The following is a 17,925-nucleotide window of genomic DNA, read 5'->3' as shown; positions in this document are numbered from 1 at the left end:
TTACAAAATTCACTTTGAAGTGTTGTTTATAAAAATCCTTTTTGATAAATACCTCTGGCTCCAGAAGTATTTTAACACTTGTCACCTGCACAGTTTCAAAATGTTCATTCTACTTAATTGTTCTAATTTTTAAGGAGAACATTGAATAACTTTGGAGATTAGGCTCCTCCAGTACTGGGATTGAGCTAACTACTAAAATTCAAGAGTGAGAGCTTGGAGCCTTAATGGGTGACTCAATAAAATGTTTGCCCATAAAAGCAAGTAGACTGTTAGAATTGTTAGGACTGGACTGAAGTCAGATAGAAAGAGTCATTATGGGATTATATAAATCACATCCAATGTTCGTGGTGAATATCCTGTGCCATTCTGGCCCCTCCTTTTCTAGTGGTATGTAGTAGCACTGTAAAGGGTAAGAAAAGGAATATAAGCATGACCAAAACTATGAAATGGCTTATGTCCAAGAAACATGTGAGCAGACCAGGACATTTGAGTATAATAATTTGTAACATTTTTGTTAGCATAACATGCTGCCGTGTTACACAGTACAGTAATAAACTGATTGATTGCAAGCTTAAAACAGATAAAAGGAGGTAGTACTTCAATGTTTGATTGACTTGTAGTACTCTGTGATGTAGAGCATTGCAGATTGTTAAAGTATATGCAAGGTAAATAGAGATTCCTTGAATCTCAATTTTTCAATGAATGAAAAAGAAATTCACTCAGAGCTATTAAATGCAAAGTCAGTACTTTTAGTTAAGAAAAATGCAGGTGGAAGTCTCTGTGATATCAGTGTTGGGGAAGTACTACAGTGTTTGCCTTGGTGTTGCATTCCTCCTCAGATATGGCCCCTTATAACATTCAGGGTGTGGATTTGGTGGATTTTTTTGTGTGATCTGGTGTGGCTGTTCTTATGTGCCCAACAGATCCTGTAAGAGCAAAGAACAGAAGTTCAGCTTCAGTGTGCCTTAAAGCCAGAACCTGTCTGTGGGGTGTGATGTTACATATGGTTTTGTTCTGGTGGTGAATTATTTTGTAGTAGAAATACTTGTTTTGTAGGAATTTCTGTTCAAAATTGTTCATTCAATATACAGGTGTTTGCCCAACATTAGGTATTGTGTATGGTACTTTTGCTTTCCTGACCATGCATCACAGCATAGCTTATTCCACTCCCCAGCATTGCGGTCATACATCACTTTTCTAAAGTTTTAATTTTTTTGGTCTCTTCTGTATTAAGATATTTTTGTTGCAGGAGCTTGCTAAGGTGGATCTGAGTACCTCAGATGAAGGACAAATAGGATTTTATTAACTGCTGTGTTTATTGTACTGCTGTGTGTGTGTGTTTTGATAAGGTTTTTCTGATACAAACCAAGAACAAAGTCTGGCATGTAGTTAATAAGCAAATTCTGCTTTTGAGAAATTGCTGACTTGTCCTCTAATTGACAAAAATAAGTATTTTTCTTTGGGGCCCCGGGGAGGAAATTTAGGCTGGTAGCACTGTGTAATACCAGGGATATTCAGATGAGGAAATCCTTAAGAAAGCAGTGAAAAAGCACTCTGAAGCAGTAATTTGTGTTGTAGCTTTGACAGTTGAATGAAGGAGTAATTTTTCATTGCATAGAATTTTGTTCACTAAATCTTCACAATCACTGAACTTTGTAAGGAAAAAGTCCCTTAAAGCTGAATAGCTAGCTTCAAAAGGAAAAATCCAAATTCTGGTCTGCTGAATGAAAAGCTGCTTGTTTCTCTTCATACAGTAACCCAATCTTGAAAATTTTGATTTGACTGTAATTATTTATTACTCTTTACCAAGTGAGATTGTACTTTAATTTCTCTTATTCAGGTCCCCATGAGAAGCACCGGTTGGTGGGTTAGTATTTGCTGGGTTTTTAATATAGGGGTTTTTTAATGTGTTGAGTGAATCAGTTGGAACTGTGCTAACCAGGATAGCCACATGAAAAACAGATTGCCCATGGACACTGTGGATGCCCCAACCCTTGCAGTGTTCAAGGGCAGGTTGGATGGGGCTCTGAGTGACCTGGTCTAGGAGGAGGTGTCCCTGCCCATGGCAGGAGGTGTTGGGACTAGATTATATGTAAGGTTTCTTGTAACCCTTTAACATTCTGTGATTCTGGAGGAAAATCAGAAGCTCTTAGCCTGTAACTGCAGAGAGGTGGGTTCATTTACTTGCTGTCAGACACACTTAGCATGTGACTGGGAGGCATAATCCTTGTCTCTCAAATACATTGTGAGCCTGTGCATAGGCATAGTGATAGGATGTACATTAAAGGTAACTTATTACATGGTGAATGTGAGGCCCTCAATATTTTTAAGTTGGAAGAAAAAAAGCTTTAATCTCATATACAAAACCTAGGTAATTTTATTGGTGAATTACTGGTATTGCCCATATGAAATGATTTTAAAAAAAATGATTAAATATTAATATATGGAAGATGCTCTTCAAAGGCTGATGTTAACATCCCCTTCTGGACAGATTTTATTTTAAATAAGGACATGCTTTTATACTGTTTTATTTTAAATGCAGGTGAACCAAGGAAATTTGACCCGAAGTTCAGAGGACCTATTCATAACAGGTAAATATCATAACCCACTCTGTTAAATTCTTTTGGTGAACAGGAGTTAAAAATTTTTTTAGCAAAACTTGTGAATTTGATTCTGCAAGTCTTCTAAATCCAGACCACCATCTTTTCTACCCTTGAGGATGGATGATTACTAGGGAGTATTAAGCTGTGTGCTCTTAAGTCGTTTTAGTTTGAATGCCAAGTCTGTGTGCCTTGCACTGGCTAGTATCTGCCATCTAACATGTGTTGTAGTTCTGATACACCTCTTTGTGACAGAGCCGCCTAACAGAACAATCTGGCTTGACTTCACTTAGTTTTATGAAATGCACATGAAAGCATGTCACCACTTAGAAGGTTCATTAGTTTACAAGCAGAGTGAAATTGCTCAGAAAGCATCTAAGGAAATCACGGAATCATTAAGGTTGAAAAATACCTCCCAGATCATCAAGTCCAACTTTTAATCATGGGCAATTTTTCAGTGTTTTTCCAGATGTAGAGAGCTAAGTTCTAAACCAGCATTTAGTGCTGTTACTGAGAAGAACAAATTAGAGAACCACAAGTTACTTCAGTTTTACCATTCTCAGGAGAAAATTTATGACAGAGAAGCACACTACAGACTTGTCATACTATCATTTGAACACAAACACGCTATCCTTGTCTATGCAGGATGTACTTCTTCGTCTCTGAAAGCTAATAATTTTAGAAATAAATAGAAATACTTATTTAGGGAGTTTGTCCTAATTTGTGAAGTATCTTTATGTTATTGCCAGTGTATCAAGCCAAGCTTGAGTGGTGTCAGAACTGCTTCTGAATGGAGGATGGGGAAATAAGAAGCATTGTTTTAGCATTGCACCTTCAATTTTGAGCAGTTGTCCTATTTTAGGTTACTATCATATTGACCCTGGATCCTGTACCATCTCGACCTCACCAAAAGTTTATTTCAGTGAGATTATAGAGCTGTTACTCTCTAAAGAAGTGTCCACACTTGGAAACACATTTCAAGTTCTCCAGTTGTTTAAAAAATCTGTTCCCTTTATCTCTTTTATGTTAAAAATGTTTCTGTGTAAGAGGAAACATGGATTGGAAAACCGAAAGAATGGCAGATTCTAAAAATGAATTCTGAGGCAGATATCCTGTAGTATGTCTTGCCACTTATATCATCACTTGTATGGTAAGTGATCTCATGGGTTCAGTGTTGTAAGGTATTACTTGTTTCAACATCTGTTCTTCAATATGTTCCGTTGTCTGCAGCAAAAAAAGCATACACGTTTATTTGCTGGTCTTGCTGCAAAAACAGGACTTTACACCTCAAACGTGAGTTTGTGACTAAAATTTCTGCAAAGTGCTCGTGCAGATATCTTACTCAGATGTTAAAATACCATATGACAATCAGTGGTTTTGAAGGGTCATATTAAAGACCTTATTTTTAAAAAGTGTTTCTTGCCCCTAGGCACTGCACAGATATTATTTGCTGTGTGATCTTCATAGTTGTCATTCTGGGTTACATTGCATTAGGAGTTGTGGGTAAGTAAATAGAGGTATAGTAATGCCTTTTCATATAGATGGGAAGCAGCTTTGTGAATGTTGGAATTTTTTATTGAAATGTCCCTTTTGCTAATATTAGTGCAAAGCTTTCCAATCAATAAGTGATGCCTTTCACAGAAGCAAGTAATGAATTAACATTCAGTATCTATTGTAATTCACAGAAACATAGACTGGGTGAGGCTGTAAGGGACCACAGTGGGTCATCTGGTCCAACATCCTCGCTCAGAAGGGTCATCTCAGAGCGTATGGTGCAGGATTGTGTCCAGATGGTTCTGGAATATCCCCTGTGAAGGAGACTCCACACCCTGTTTGGGCAATCTGTTCAAGTGCACAGTCACTGCACAGGGAAGAAGTTCTTCCTCATCTTCAGATGGAGCTTCCTGGGCTCAGTCCCTGCCCGTTTCTCTGGTGCCATGGCTGGGTCCCGGAGCAGGGCCGGGTTCATGCTCTGCCCCCGCCCTGCAGATACTGACAGACAGGGCTGAGGGCCCTCTCAGCTGGGGCTTCTCTCTAGGCTGAACAGCCCCAGATCCCTCAGCCTTTCCTGGGCATAGAGATGCTCCAGGCCCTCGCTCAGCTCTGCGGCCTCCTCTGACCCCGCTGCAGGAGCTCCACGTTCCCCTTGTCCCAATGAGCCCAGAGCAAGCACTCCAGAGATGCTTCACAGGATTATGCAGAGAGGCAGAGCAGAGATCCCTCCCTGACCTGCTGGAAATGCTCTTCCTGAAGCACGGCAGGATCCCATCACCCTCTTGGCCCTGAGGTTTAACTGCTGGCTCAGAGAAAGCTTGTTGTCCCCCAGGGCCCCAAGGTCTTTCTCTGAAGAGCTGCTTTTGTGCAGGTAATTAGGGAGAAGTTCAAAGCCATGTGTTTACTGATAAAAAACCCCACTCAAAATTAGGTGTGTTTAAAAAAAATGACACGGTTTGGAAAGTTTGCAATAACAAAGTAACTGTGATGGAAAATTTCAGGTAGCGGAAGCTAGAGAAAAACAATTTGGGTTGAGAGGAGCCCTGAGAAGGAATTGTCAGTGCAGATTGATAAGGTTTGGGCATGAGCCAGCCATGTACACTTGCAGCCCAGAAAGCCAAATGTATCCTGGGCTGTGTTGAAAGAAGTGTGGTCAGCAGGTCAAAGGAGGGGATTCTGCCGCTCTTGTCAGACCCCGTCTGCACTCCTGCATCTGGCTCTGGGCCCCCAGCACAGGAAGGACATTGACATAGTGGAGTGAGTTCAGAGGAGGAGTGCTCTGAGGACTGGAATTCCTCTGCTGTGGAGGCAGGCTGACAAGTTGAGTTGTTCAGTGTGGAGAAGGGAAGGTTCTGAGAGATCTTAGAGCTCCTTCCAGTGCCTAAATGGTGTCCAAGAGAGCTGGAGAGGGACTTTGCGCAAGGACAGGAGTGACAGGGCACAGAGAAATCGCTTGTAAACTAACAGAAGGCAGAGTTAGGTTAGAGATTAGGAAGAAATTTTTCCCTGTGAGGGTGGTGAGGTCCTGGCCCTGGTTGCCCAGAGAAGCTGTGGCTGCCCCATCTCTGGAAGTGGTCAAGGTCAGACTGGAAGGGACTTGGAGCATTGGATTGCTTTCTTACAGTTTAATCCATATCTTAGTAGAACTTACTGTGCTTTGCATTTTCATATTTCATTAGGAAATCTACTAATCAGTACTCTTCAGTGTTGATCTACAAAGTGTAAAATGGTACTTTACAAGTGATACATTTTCATACTAGCTAATTTTAATCATTAACTATGAACAGTTGACTAGTATCTTAAGAGGTATTGTGTATTTTGCAGCTTGGGTGCACGGGGACCCCAGGAAAGTGATTTATCCAACTGACAGCTATGGGCAGTTCTGTGGTCAGAGAGATACCCTCAATGAGTGAGTACTAAATCCATTCACATGCCTTTCTTAGTTGTGCACTGTGAAAAAGATGTGAGGTTTCAAGTCTCTGTCAAATAGACAGTGACACTCTTTCTGTGTTTATTCCAAATAAAGCTCAGAAATGTATTAGTTTCCCAGTGCAATTCCAGATCCAAATTATTACTGTAAGGCAGTTGTTTGTGTAATTTAGAGAATATTTTTTGTAAGGTATCAATATAACTTAAAGATTGTGTCAGCAGTTGCATAGAAGGTGACTAGCTGGCACAGCTTCTAACTGCCCAAGTTTGGGTAATTCATAACCTGTTGTGTAATTCTTCATCCACCTTGGGATAAAAGAAGTCTTAAGGCATTTTAGCCTGGTCTATAGTTTTTGTCAATATGCACCAAATAACATAAAAGTCTGTAGTGAAAGGTTCTTGTTTTTTTTCCTGTGCCGGTAGAGACTGAGTAGTCTGGGAGATGAGCAGCCGTAACTACATCCTCCTTGGAAAACAGGAGGAAAATAGAACTAAATGGCTCTATTTACTTGTCTCTGTTTTTGTCATTTTAGATTTTGAATTGTAAGAGTTTAATTAGTTAGTTGATACCAACAGAGTAATTACACATGAAAGTAGTTGCTCAGGGAAGAAAGGTGTTGCATCTATGTTTTCTTTAAAAATCTGAATGGTTTATGAAACAGAATTTTAAAAAGGTTTGCTTCTTCACCCACCGTCTTCCTTTCAAAAGGTAAGTTTTAGGCATGCCTTATGCCCTTGTCACTGTCAAGAAGCTGGATGCTATGCTAGTGTTTGATAACAATCCTTTGCTGCTTCTTTCTTTCTCCATTTAGTTTTCTGTGGAAAAAAATTTGCAAGCCACTGTCCAAAGAGCAGTTCAGAAGGGGAGGAGCAGGAAATAGAGACTAGAACAGAAATAGAGCTAGGCCTATATATCCTCTCAAGTTTTTTTTACAGGGGAAACAGGCTAGTGAAAGAAAACCTGTTCGACACTCAAGACTATTCTTCATAGCAATTGTTGGAGAGTCAAACTTCCTGAAGAGGAAAAACAAGGAGGAAAAAGTTGTAGTGGCGTGTGTGTTCCCCTCACTGCAACGTTTCTATGCTCCCTACTATGCTGGCAACTTGTCCTTGTCCCCTCTGTCACCAGTAGGAAGTAGAGGACAAATGACTTTGGGAGTCTCAGACACACAGCTTCAATATCCTGTGTGATGTGGAGCCAGGTGTTTCTCTCTGATTCTTACCATTCATTCCCATTCCATCTTTCTGTATGTTACTTGAGTCTTCCCTTTAGTTATTTCTTACACTGTGATTTTCGGTTTGTATTTACAAGTGACCCTCCCTATATAGGATTGCTGGCAAATAATACAGCTACTGAGACTGCATTTTGGCATTTATTTGGTACATTGAGGAGATTCTTATAAAGATATAAATAATACACATAATACAACCTACCAGAAAAGCAAGTGTGTTTATGGCAGTAGGCCAGGATACTCCTCTGAAAGAGTCCCTCTAGTCCCCGGAATGGGGCTGAGGATGTGCTTGTGAAGCTTTTGTCAATACCACTGTTTTTCAGATCTCCTGAAAGTAAGCAGTGTGAAAGGCTCAGCCAGAGCTGTGGTATTCTGAAGTCTCCAAGGGTTTAGTCTGAGACATTTTTCTTGGAAAGTAATCACAATCTTTGTGTTTTGAATCTTGTCCTTGTAACAAGTATTGTCAGTAATCTCACTGAGGAGTAGAAAAGGCAAGTTAGAAACAAAGCCAACATTCACGGCTTGTGAAAAAACCCATTTGAACTCCATAGAATGCCATGCAGTCAAATGAATTATTTTTGTATCATCATGAAATTCTTCTGTTAGACCTCTTCATGTCTTCCTGTAATCTATCCATTAGTTGACGTGTAATCTCTGAACTAGTTTTGCGTTCTACAGAGCATAATGTACTAATGGAATACAACACAGTTTCATTATACAGAATACAGATCTAATTCTTGGTGTGTGTTTTCATGTGTTATGTATATATTTAAACTTTCTTTTCTGTTGTCAATACCAGCAAGTGGGCTAAGAAAAAAAAAGAATTAATTAATGGTTTTGAGCAGCTCACAGATCATAAATACTATCAAGAAACTATTGAAGAATGATGGCATTTCAGTCCAAAATTGTATTCTACTAATTCAAAGAAAGAGCAACTAGTGGTGGTGAATTAGTTTTGCCAGAATGTGTCTTTTCTTAAACAGTGCATAGCAGAATGAATGTACCTCAGTGAAAACAAGTTAACATTGTAAAAAATGTCAGGCAGTTGAGTTGATCCCAGTTTTAAATGGAGTTTGAATGTGCAGTGGTGCTAAATAGTGTCTTTGATGGTATAGCCCTGTTTAGCAATTGGTGGGAGTCACATGCTGGTGGGAAAACAGAAGATGTGTCCCAGTCTGGGGGATACAATGAGATGTAGAAGCAGGACTGATGTTGAACCAGGACAGATAGAAGAGGGGCAGCCTTGTTAGCCCAAGCACTCTTCATTGTTAACATTGCCATTCTGCTCACAAGACAGAGCTCCCACTGTGCTGCAGTGCCATGGTGAAGGTCAGTGGGGGCTCAAACACTGCTTTGTGGAGTCTCCTGCACATCACAGAAGCATAGAATAGCCTGAGTTGGAAGGGACTTCAAAGCTCATTCCAACCCTCATTCCGCAGCCAGGGACACCTTCCACTAGACCAGGTTTCCCTGTTCAGCCTGTCCTTGAACACTTCCAGGGATGGGGCAGCCACAGCTTCTCTGGGCAACCTGTGTCACGGCCTCACTACCCTCACAGCCAAGAATTTCTTCCCAATATTCTATATGAACCTACTCTCTGTCAGTTGGAAGCATCCCCTGTTGCCCCATCTCTCCAGGCCTTTGTAAGTAGCAACTCCCTATTTTTTATAGAGTCCCTTCAGGTTAAATGTTTTGTAGGCTCCCTTCAGGGAAAGCCACAGTTAGGACACCCCTGAAGCCTTCTCTTCTCCAGGCTGAAGAATCCCAATTCTCTCAGCCCTTCCTCATGGAAGAAGTGCTCCATCTCTCTGATCAACTTGGTGGCCCTTCATAGTCCATAGGGAAGCATATGCACCATTTCTTGGGGTGCATATGCAGGGGCACTGCGTAACCCAGACTAACTGGCTTTGAAGTTTTGTTTAAAAAGGGCAGGTCTACTGCCATATTATCTTCACTAGAGCTATCTGATAATTTTCTGATGTAGCGAAGTCTAACATGACATTTTGCTGTCTTCAAAACCCAAGTCTTAAAATCAAGAGATCTTGGGGTCGTAAGTTTCCAACAAATCCAGACTTAAGTGACAGCTGCCACAAGGCTCCAAGTTCCAGTAGATGTCAAATATGCAGGACTGACAGACTGACCCTTATTTATATCAAGGGGGATCTTGTCAGTAGATGTTATTAGTTATTATCTTGTTATTAGTAGATGATATTATATTCTGTTTTCTGGACAACTGCTTTTGGTTTCCAACCATAAAAAGTTTCTGATTGGTTTTGGTGCCACCTTCTGATCAACAAAAATTAGGCAGCTTTTACACTTTTACAGTGAAGCATTTGCTGATGGTGCGTTTGCATGCACTTCATATGCAGGATGTTGGTGGCGCAGAGACTATGATGTTTTTGCAGGGTTATTCTACAAACCTCAGCCTCTCAAGGCAGGACTACAGCTACACAGATTGTTTCAGCTTAAAATCATGCTGCAGATAAAAACGTGTCAAAATTATCATTCTTTAGAGCAACTACTTCTGGTTTCATAGATGTCTTGATGTAAAACATTCAAGGTCTACTTGGGATTTTTTTTGTCTTGTATTTGCAATATGGATGTTCACAGTAATAAAACTTAAATATCAATGTATACTACAAATTTTGGAATGGTAGGATGTATAAGCACCTATATTTATGGTGATTATTATCTTATATCCATTTCCATAGGAACAAGACCATTTTGTTTTACTTCAACATCCTGAAATGTGCCAGCCCCGTAGTGTTAATAAACCTACAGTGCCCTACAACACAGGTGAGTGAAAATGTAGAGATAAAATATTTTCCCTGCATCTTAATCATGGTGCTTAAAAATTAGACATGTATTTGTTTAGATTTAAAAATTGTTGTTCATTTCCTTCAAAATACAACATGGTTGTTTTATAAATTACTTGTAGCAAGCACACTCTCTGTAGTGTATGACGGTCAGAAAAATGAAGTGGAAATGCACAAGATTGTATATTTTGGATAAGAGTAGACAAAAAAAGTCCGCTGACTTGAACACAACAATTTTTTATTTATGAATTCATCACAGCAGCTATCCAGTAGTATTCAGTGCATGCAGAAAATACTGATTTATACCTAAGGAGCTGAACATGTTCAAGAAACTGTGCATATTGCCATTGACAGGATTATCTGGGTGTGATTGGAGCCTATGTCTCTTTCAAAAGTGAAGATTTTGAAAGCTTATTCCTCCCTTATGTCACAATTTGCACTCTGTTTGTTGTGTTGTGGTTCCTCGTGAAGTTGTGAAATAAACCTAGTCACTGCATTTGTGTGGGTTAAGATTAACCTCCTGATCTTTCTTGCAAGACAATTTTCCTGATCATAAAACATGAAAATTTCTAACAAGAAAGAGCAAGAACCCTCTTAAGACTGGCTGGTTGCTGTCAGAATGAAAACTTGCTCCATCAGCTGCAGATTTGCTTCAGGAATCCCCATCTGTCCACATGCACACATTGACACTGTTGCCCTGCAGTCTTAAGACTCTTTCACTAGAACAGTTCAGTCTGTTCAGAAATATGAGGTCATTATGTGGGATTTGGCTGGTGCTGTGGTCAGGTTGGCAATGGCCATGAATCAAATTGGGTGAAATACTTGTTGAAGGAGAGTTTTTGGGACCAGAGTAGTTACTTTGTTCATTTTCAAATATGCAACATCTCCAAAACTAAGAATGCTGTTTTTAAATGCTGTTTGTTACTGCAGATGGTTAAATGACTGGTCGTTTCGAAAAATGCTGAAGAAATTTTTTTTGATGATTCCTCTTTTGAACTGCAAACAGGGTCCTTCATTCCTGACCTATACATATAAATATCAGGAGGAAGAACCCCCAAGAACTAACATGAGAGGAGCTTCAGTTCTTGAGTAAGGCTGGATTTGAAAACAGTTAATACAGTCCATTGGATCCATAGACAGCACATTTCATTGCCTGTTTCATAGATAGCAAACAGTTTATAGTAAAGTCTGTACTTGTTAGTCACCTGTTGTCCCAGCAAGGACAAAACTCTTCTTTCTTTGTTCCTTGGCCTGTGGGTAGTCCATAGGACTAAAATACTCCTATAGAGAGACCCTCTTGCAGTATCTGCTGTGTTTTAAGGATTAGTACAAGACCTCTTCCCAAAATTCTTTTTGGCGAATTACTTAGGACAGAATGCCCTTGACATGAAAGACAGTTTTGGTGCATGATGTCTCTCTGGTACTTGGACAGCAGAGCTTTGCAAAGGGTGTTTGGATAGCACAGCTTTGGAAACAAACTGCCTTCTAGAAAAGGCTCAAGCTTGCTGTAAAGATTGAATTCAAACCACCTCACATTCTTAATGCTGAGGAGTCAGAATGTCTGTCCTTAGTGTGATTCCAGGGATCAGCAGAACCTTCAGAGTCTGTTCATTGGGGCAGCCACTTCTCCATATCCTAAATCTAAATCACAACTTCTCAGTGGATGCATTCAATAAACCCCAGTCCTCACCTGATTTCTCACATAAATCTGGCTTATAATGGCTATACCATGAGTCATGTGAGCATGACTACTTGTCATAGGCATACCCTGGCTTTGTAAGTCTTTTCTTAGTCTACAGTTAAAAGTCACTTTTGAGTGATTTACACCTAACTTGACAATATTTGTATAGATGTAATTGACTGAAGAGGTTGTGTAGAAAGATGGAATAACAGTACCCGAGACTTTGGATTTTAGTGAGACTTTCTTTAAATAAAGTTCCCCTTATACATGTAGTAGGAAAAAATTGTATGTATCCTGTAGAAGTAGCTGTCACACCCCCTTGCTCTTGTATACTGCTGATGATAGATATAGAGGAGGACTTCAGAGGTTTTTTCTTGCTGCCCAGAAAAATAATACTCCTTTCAACAGACTGAAAGCTCTTCTTGCCTATCAGAATGTGTAGAACCTAAGAAGATACAGAGAGGGACTTGATATGCCAGATAAGAGGAGAACACAGTTTGAAAGTATTTTCTATCAAAGAATTCTAGAAGTATTCATTTAGGGAATCAAAAGGAGAACATATCTTTCCTAAATCCAGCAGTAAACATTAATGAAGGCAGTGGCATTTTTCTTGCTTTTTCATTACACTGACTTTCCTTACCCTTCTCTACACAGAGTGTGTCTTTACTTATGTTTTTCTTTTCTTGCAGCTTTGTGTCTCAAAGTGCCCAGACAGGTTTGCAACCTACATTGATGTTCAGGCTTCCTACAGATATAGACCAGATCAGTGGAATTACTTCAGACAGTTCTGCAAACCTGGCTTTAACAATCCTCGCAAGGTGTGTATGTATCTGTAGATGATAAAGTACATTTTTTCTTCAAGCAGTATTTAATATGCATGATTTTACTGAGCTGCATCAAAGATTTGAATTATTCTGATTTCAGCATGTAAGGAGATGTCCCATTTATGTGATTTGACAGTTGTTTAATCTAGGCTGAAGGTCTTGAATGTGCACTAAACCTCCACTCTTCAAATGATTGCTGTTAGCTTAAAAGACTACCTGCAGCTACTCATTCAGTTGCAGTACTGTGGCAAGCAGTATCCTTTAGTACTTAAGTACCCCACAGCAGTAGAGTGTCTCAAACCAATTCTTAAGGCTCTTAAGTCATCTATAGCTACTTGGAAAGTTAGCTAAGAAAATTAATCTATCCTTCATATAACTGATTTTGTACTCAAATGTACTGTGTTACTTTTCCCATCTTTAAAATGTCTTGCAATTCAGCTACATTAATTGGATTAAAATCTTACTTTTTTTTAAGAGAAAAGATAAAGGGTAGGCAAGGAACAATTGTCCAGTCAGTTCTGGCTTAGATGCTGATCCAAAAGTCTTTTATGTCGCTAGAAAAGAAAAGAAAAGAACAGTCTTTTCCCAAATCACAATGACAGTTTGGATTCTCACTTAGATATAAATGTATCTTGCAGCTCCACCAGTGAAATTTGGGGAGGAGGCTACAAAGCCCAGTTTGGGGCATTCTTCAGACTGAGTGAAAAACAAACATACTGTTACACTGTTATTCAGCATTCCTATTTTTCCCCTTTTTAGTCTATTGCTCAAGTCCTACGCGATGAAGATTGTCCTTCGATGATCATTCCAAGCAGGCCTTGTGAGTGATTCTACTTCTTATACACATCTTAGCAGATTGTAAGCATTCATATTAAAGCACAACTCCAGTCTGAAATGTGTTTTGTGGCAACATCACTAGGAGCTGTTTATCTGACATTCACATTCATTCAGTTTTAAAGCATAAATCAATTCAATTTGAAAATACAAATATTTATTAATATTTTTTCTAACAGTTGTCTGGGAATATTCAGCGTGTGATCAGGTCAAGCTGAGCTCTTTCTTGCTCTTGAATCATCACTGATAGCAAAAGCTCTTCAACTGAAATTGTGCTTTCCAAAACAAGAGCAAGCGATGCCATTGGCATAAAGAAAATGCTACAAATGTTGGAAGGATCATATGGCCTGGCCATGTGTTGAAGTTCAAACAATACTTCAGCCCAGTTACAATGCAGCTCTCCTTTCAGTGCAGTGCTGGCTATGCAGGACATATGGAGGAATTCCAGAGCAAAAAATGTCACTGTGGTCAGCAGGTGTTTCTGAGTGGATAACCACTGATCTCAGAGCTCATCTCAGCTGCACAAGTGTAGTATTGACCCAGAATCTTACAGAAGAAATTGCTGTTTATTTTTGCCATACTTTAAAGTAGGGATCATGTAAACCAGGAACATGTCATTAAAAGGAGAAGATACGGATTAAATTTTTTAAACATAGTCTGAATTGTATGAAAACTGAAGTACTGACCCAAAAGACATAAAATAACTTGTGAAGAAGCTCTTATATTCTTTTACACTATATCAATGAGCAAAGATTACAGTTTAGAGAAAAAGATATGTTAAGATATGTTGCCTAATAATTTATTCAGAATATTTTCTGGGGAAGATAGATCAGACTGAATATTGAGCCCTGGCATCAGTATTTGTTGCAATCTGGTAAGGAAAGCACTGAATAGTTATGTGAAGTACACCTCTGAAGGAGGACTCACCTGCTCTTCTCTTTGGAATGAAACCAAGGATGTTTTGCAGCAAAGAACCGGGCAGTGTAAATGAGTATGCAAACACCTCCTTTTCTCGCTTTTTTATAATCTCCTCTTCCCTCTAACCAGCTCTTTCTGTCTTTTTTCCATTGCTTCATCTCCAAGAATATCTAGTGATAGTGCCTGGTACTGGAGCTCATCTGGCATATAAGGAAAACAACACTTGCTGTTATATATTGGTTTGGGGCTAATATGATTCATGCTCAGTCAAGTTGAATCTGTCCTTGGGGGCTGGTCTCATTATTACCATAAAATGACATATTTGAGAATCTGCAGTTTTTATAAGCTGCCCAGATGCTGACAGAGAGTAAGTTCCACATTTATTACAAATTCTTAAACTCCTGTGTATAGTACTGTTGTTATTTGGTAGGACCTATAATCTCCAGTTGAAATCTATGATCCGACCATGCCTGAGCTTAGACAAAAAGCCTCCGAGCATAAAAATCATAATCTTGAATGCAATGGCTCTTCCAAGATTTGTCAAAGTCAACATATTGCTATATAATCAGTGGAAAAACAATTGACTGTGAATCTGAAATTATTTAAATATGTTGCAAAACACACATGATAAAAGCAGAGCTTGACATGAGATGTAATATGCAGGCTTTGTTTTGATATTTTGAATAGTTCTGAAGAGATGCTTCCCAGACTTCTCCACGAAGAATGGTGTGTTGACCGTGGCAAATCAGACTACATTCAAAGATGGAAGAGGGAAAACAAGAAATGTAACTGATCTCAGGGAAGCTGCAAAGTAGGTTTTACCCTTCTTCGGTGTTTGTTGGATTCTGCACAATAATTTAGTAATTTTAAAGAATCAGAATCTCTTGTAGCAAATCACTGAGGGTACCCAAGCTAGACTCAGTAGCAAATGCTTTCTCTGTGCCTGAGCACTTCCAAAGTTCCGTTAAGGAAATCCAGTACTGTGGTGTGCAGAAAGGAGCAAAAAGTGCAAAAAGCCTAAGTCTGACGGTCTCAGTCATTTTTTTAAATAATTATTGTTTTTTCTAGCAAAAATAAGTTTTGCAAGGAAAGTTACCTGAGGTTCAAATGCAATCCTCATGCTGCAGGACTCAGGCCAGCCAGGAATGGCCTTGGCTATGCCGCTCTGTAATGACCTTTCCACTACCATGGGCTGGCCTAGTACTCTGGGCATCTCACCTCATCCGAGTGCTCCTGCTTCTGGTAAAAAATAATGTATTGGGCTATTCTTCGGAAAACTATTATGTGGGTGAGCATTCTGCAGAATAGAAAAACAGTTCCATCAAGTTGCTTCACTGACCTGTTTTCTGGTTCTATGCTTTTAGACTCTAGAGAGTCACTACTGTTTGTCCCTTGCTACATTGCAGATATTGATAGTATACACTTGCCTTGTGACATAATAAGCAATTCTGACAATAAAGCCTTTTTAATTAATTTTTTTCAGGACTTGTAAAGACATTCTTATATAGATTTTTCTTTGCTGTAACTGTGATTGATGTTGATTTGGTGACAGAACTGGAGTATAGTTGTAAAAAAATTTTAGTATACTCTTATCACTACCAAAGATATTTCAAATTCTTACACTGATCATATTTGTTGTCTAAATAAATTCTCCTTTTCTACCTGAAGCAAGCTTTTGTTTGATTTTTCTTTTCTCAGTGGCATCAATAATGTCCTGGATGCAAGATCAGTTGGAATGAAAATTTTTGAAGACTATGCCATTTCTTGGTATTGGATTTTAATGTAAGGGTTTTTTTGGTATTTTTGTGTTTCGAAACTCATTTTGCAATGTGCAGGAAATAAAAAAATAGATTGTGTATGTATTTGGTACATATTCTACTTTAAAACTCGATGAACTGTAACTTCCTTTCATCACACATGATAATAAGATAGTTACAGTTCTGTGGATGGTAAGGATAGTACAGCAGACATACATAGAGTGTCAGTTGATCTGGATTAGCTTTTTAATGTCCTGCCAGTCAGAAAATCAGGAGGAACAGGGTTCTGTTGCAGCACCCATGTGTGTAGCAATTCCAAAACTGAAAAATCTTAATTAAGTAACTTTCAAGCCAGTTGCACTTGCCAAGTATCACTAGTACATATATAAAACAGATTATTTCTGAATTTGTGCAAGCAATATTCAGTTAAACCCATTATAATCCCTAAGTTCAATATGAATCCATAAATCCAATGCAGCAGGCAAAGCAACATCAAGAACAATTACTGAACAGTATTAACTTTATCTTGCAATTAATATTAATCACCAATTAATTAAAATGCAGCACCAAAACAAGAGAAGTAGCTTCTTTGTTGAAGCAAATATGTAAGTATTTGTGAACTCCTAGCCCATTAATATTGATTATGAGGGACCAGTGTGTTGATCTATTTAAACAGGAACTGAATTTGTTGCCAGGTGAGAACCTTTAACATGCACATGTTAAGCATACATTAGTCAATCCTGAATGCAAACCCACAGCATTTAATACATACTTTAGATAATAATGTGGAGATGTAGTCCATTCAGAAACACATGTTGTCAGCTTTAAAAGGTGTTCAGACACTGGTGGAAAGGCAGCTTTCTCATAGTCTGATACTCAGCTCACAATATTTAGTAGCAGGAAACTCATGGATATTCAGCAAGCTTGGGTCTCTCTCTCTTACTGAAATCAGGCTTGTGGTACAGAGTCTTTCAAAGGACATACCACTGGACACACTGGACAGAGAACTGACCATTGTTTTGAACAGAAATTCTAAATATTGAAGCAAGTTTCCACATTTCAAATATGGTATTTTTTTGTAAGGAAGTGTTACCACTTCAAAGTAGTTGGATATAATTTTCATCACACTTTTCACCCAATGATAGCATAGATCAAATGATTTCTGGACAAATATATTTAAGTGCCAGAGGTTGGGTAAAGTTTTTAACAGCAAAGGCTTGACACTGAAGGGAGGCTGGATTAGAATTTAAATATGGAATTGCTGTAGTGTTTTTAGCATGCCTCAAAAGAACTACTGCTTCAAGCCTCAGTTTAAGGGAACTAGTCTGTCGGAGGCAGTTGATACTACGTACTCAGTTTTGGTGTTACTAGGACTCATGTATAGCTAAAGATAACTTTAGATAAAAGTAATTTACTGCTTTCAAGATGGAGCTCCAAAACTACAACTTTTCTTAAGGAATATATTCTGAATTTCAGTAAATCATTCAGAAAGGGAAAATATATCAGGCTAGGAAGCCATTAAAGACATAGGACTTAAGGCAGAGTTAGAAAGGTTTAACTAAATAAGCTGATGTGATTTTTTTTATGATCAGGCTGCCACATTTTTTAGCTTTGGTTGTTGGCTAAATAAGCTGGGAACATTCAGAGGAAAAGTTACTGAACACAGGCGAGAAGAGGGTTTAAATTTTTTTGGGTCTGTACTAATACAAAATTCGCATGTAACACCTACTAAAAATAATGAGACATGTAATGTTCTTTAAAGCATCTGAGCTGGGTATTTGTTCAATGGGATTAATAATTCATATTGCTTTCTTCATAATTGTTTAGAAAGCCATGTGGA

At 38.8% G+C, this 17,925-nt stretch overlaps 1 protein-coding gene across 2 annotated transcripts in view; it reads left to right on the top strand.

The window, feature by feature from the left end:
- The window catches only part of SLC44A5 (solute carrier family 44 member 5), a 67,867-nt gene that overhangs the window by 27,122 nt on the left and 22,820 nt on the right, over positions 1–17,925 (top strand). For both annotated transcript variants that reach the window (XM_058029971.1, XM_058029970.1), the window contains exons 2-9: positions 2,543–2,591; positions 4,030–4,103; positions 5,919–6,003; positions 9,967–10,051; positions 12,442–12,570; positions 13,336–13,396; positions 15,016–15,139; positions 16,027–16,110. In XM_058029971.1, the coding sequence (XP_057885954.1) occupies positions 2,543–2,591; positions 4,030–4,103; positions 5,919–6,003; positions 9,967–10,051; positions 12,442–12,570; positions 13,336–13,396; positions 15,016–15,139; positions 16,027–16,110 (691 nt within the window). The remainder of the gene's footprint in view (positions 1–2,542; positions 2,592–4,029; positions 4,104–5,918; positions 6,004–9,966; positions 10,052–12,441; positions 12,571–13,335; positions 13,397–15,015; positions 15,140–16,026; positions 16,111–17,925) is intronic.

Source organism: Melospiza georgiana, chromosome 9 (genome assembly GCF_028018845.1).
Source record: "Melospiza georgiana isolate bMelGeo1 chromosome 9, bMelGeo1.pri, whole genome shotgun sequence".
Lineage (NCBI taxonomy): Eukaryota > Metazoa > Chordata > Aves > Passeriformes > Passerellidae > Melospiza > Melospiza georgiana.
The sequence above is the reverse complement of the archived record's forward strand: the minus strand, read 5'-3'. Positions and strand labels throughout refer to the sequence as shown.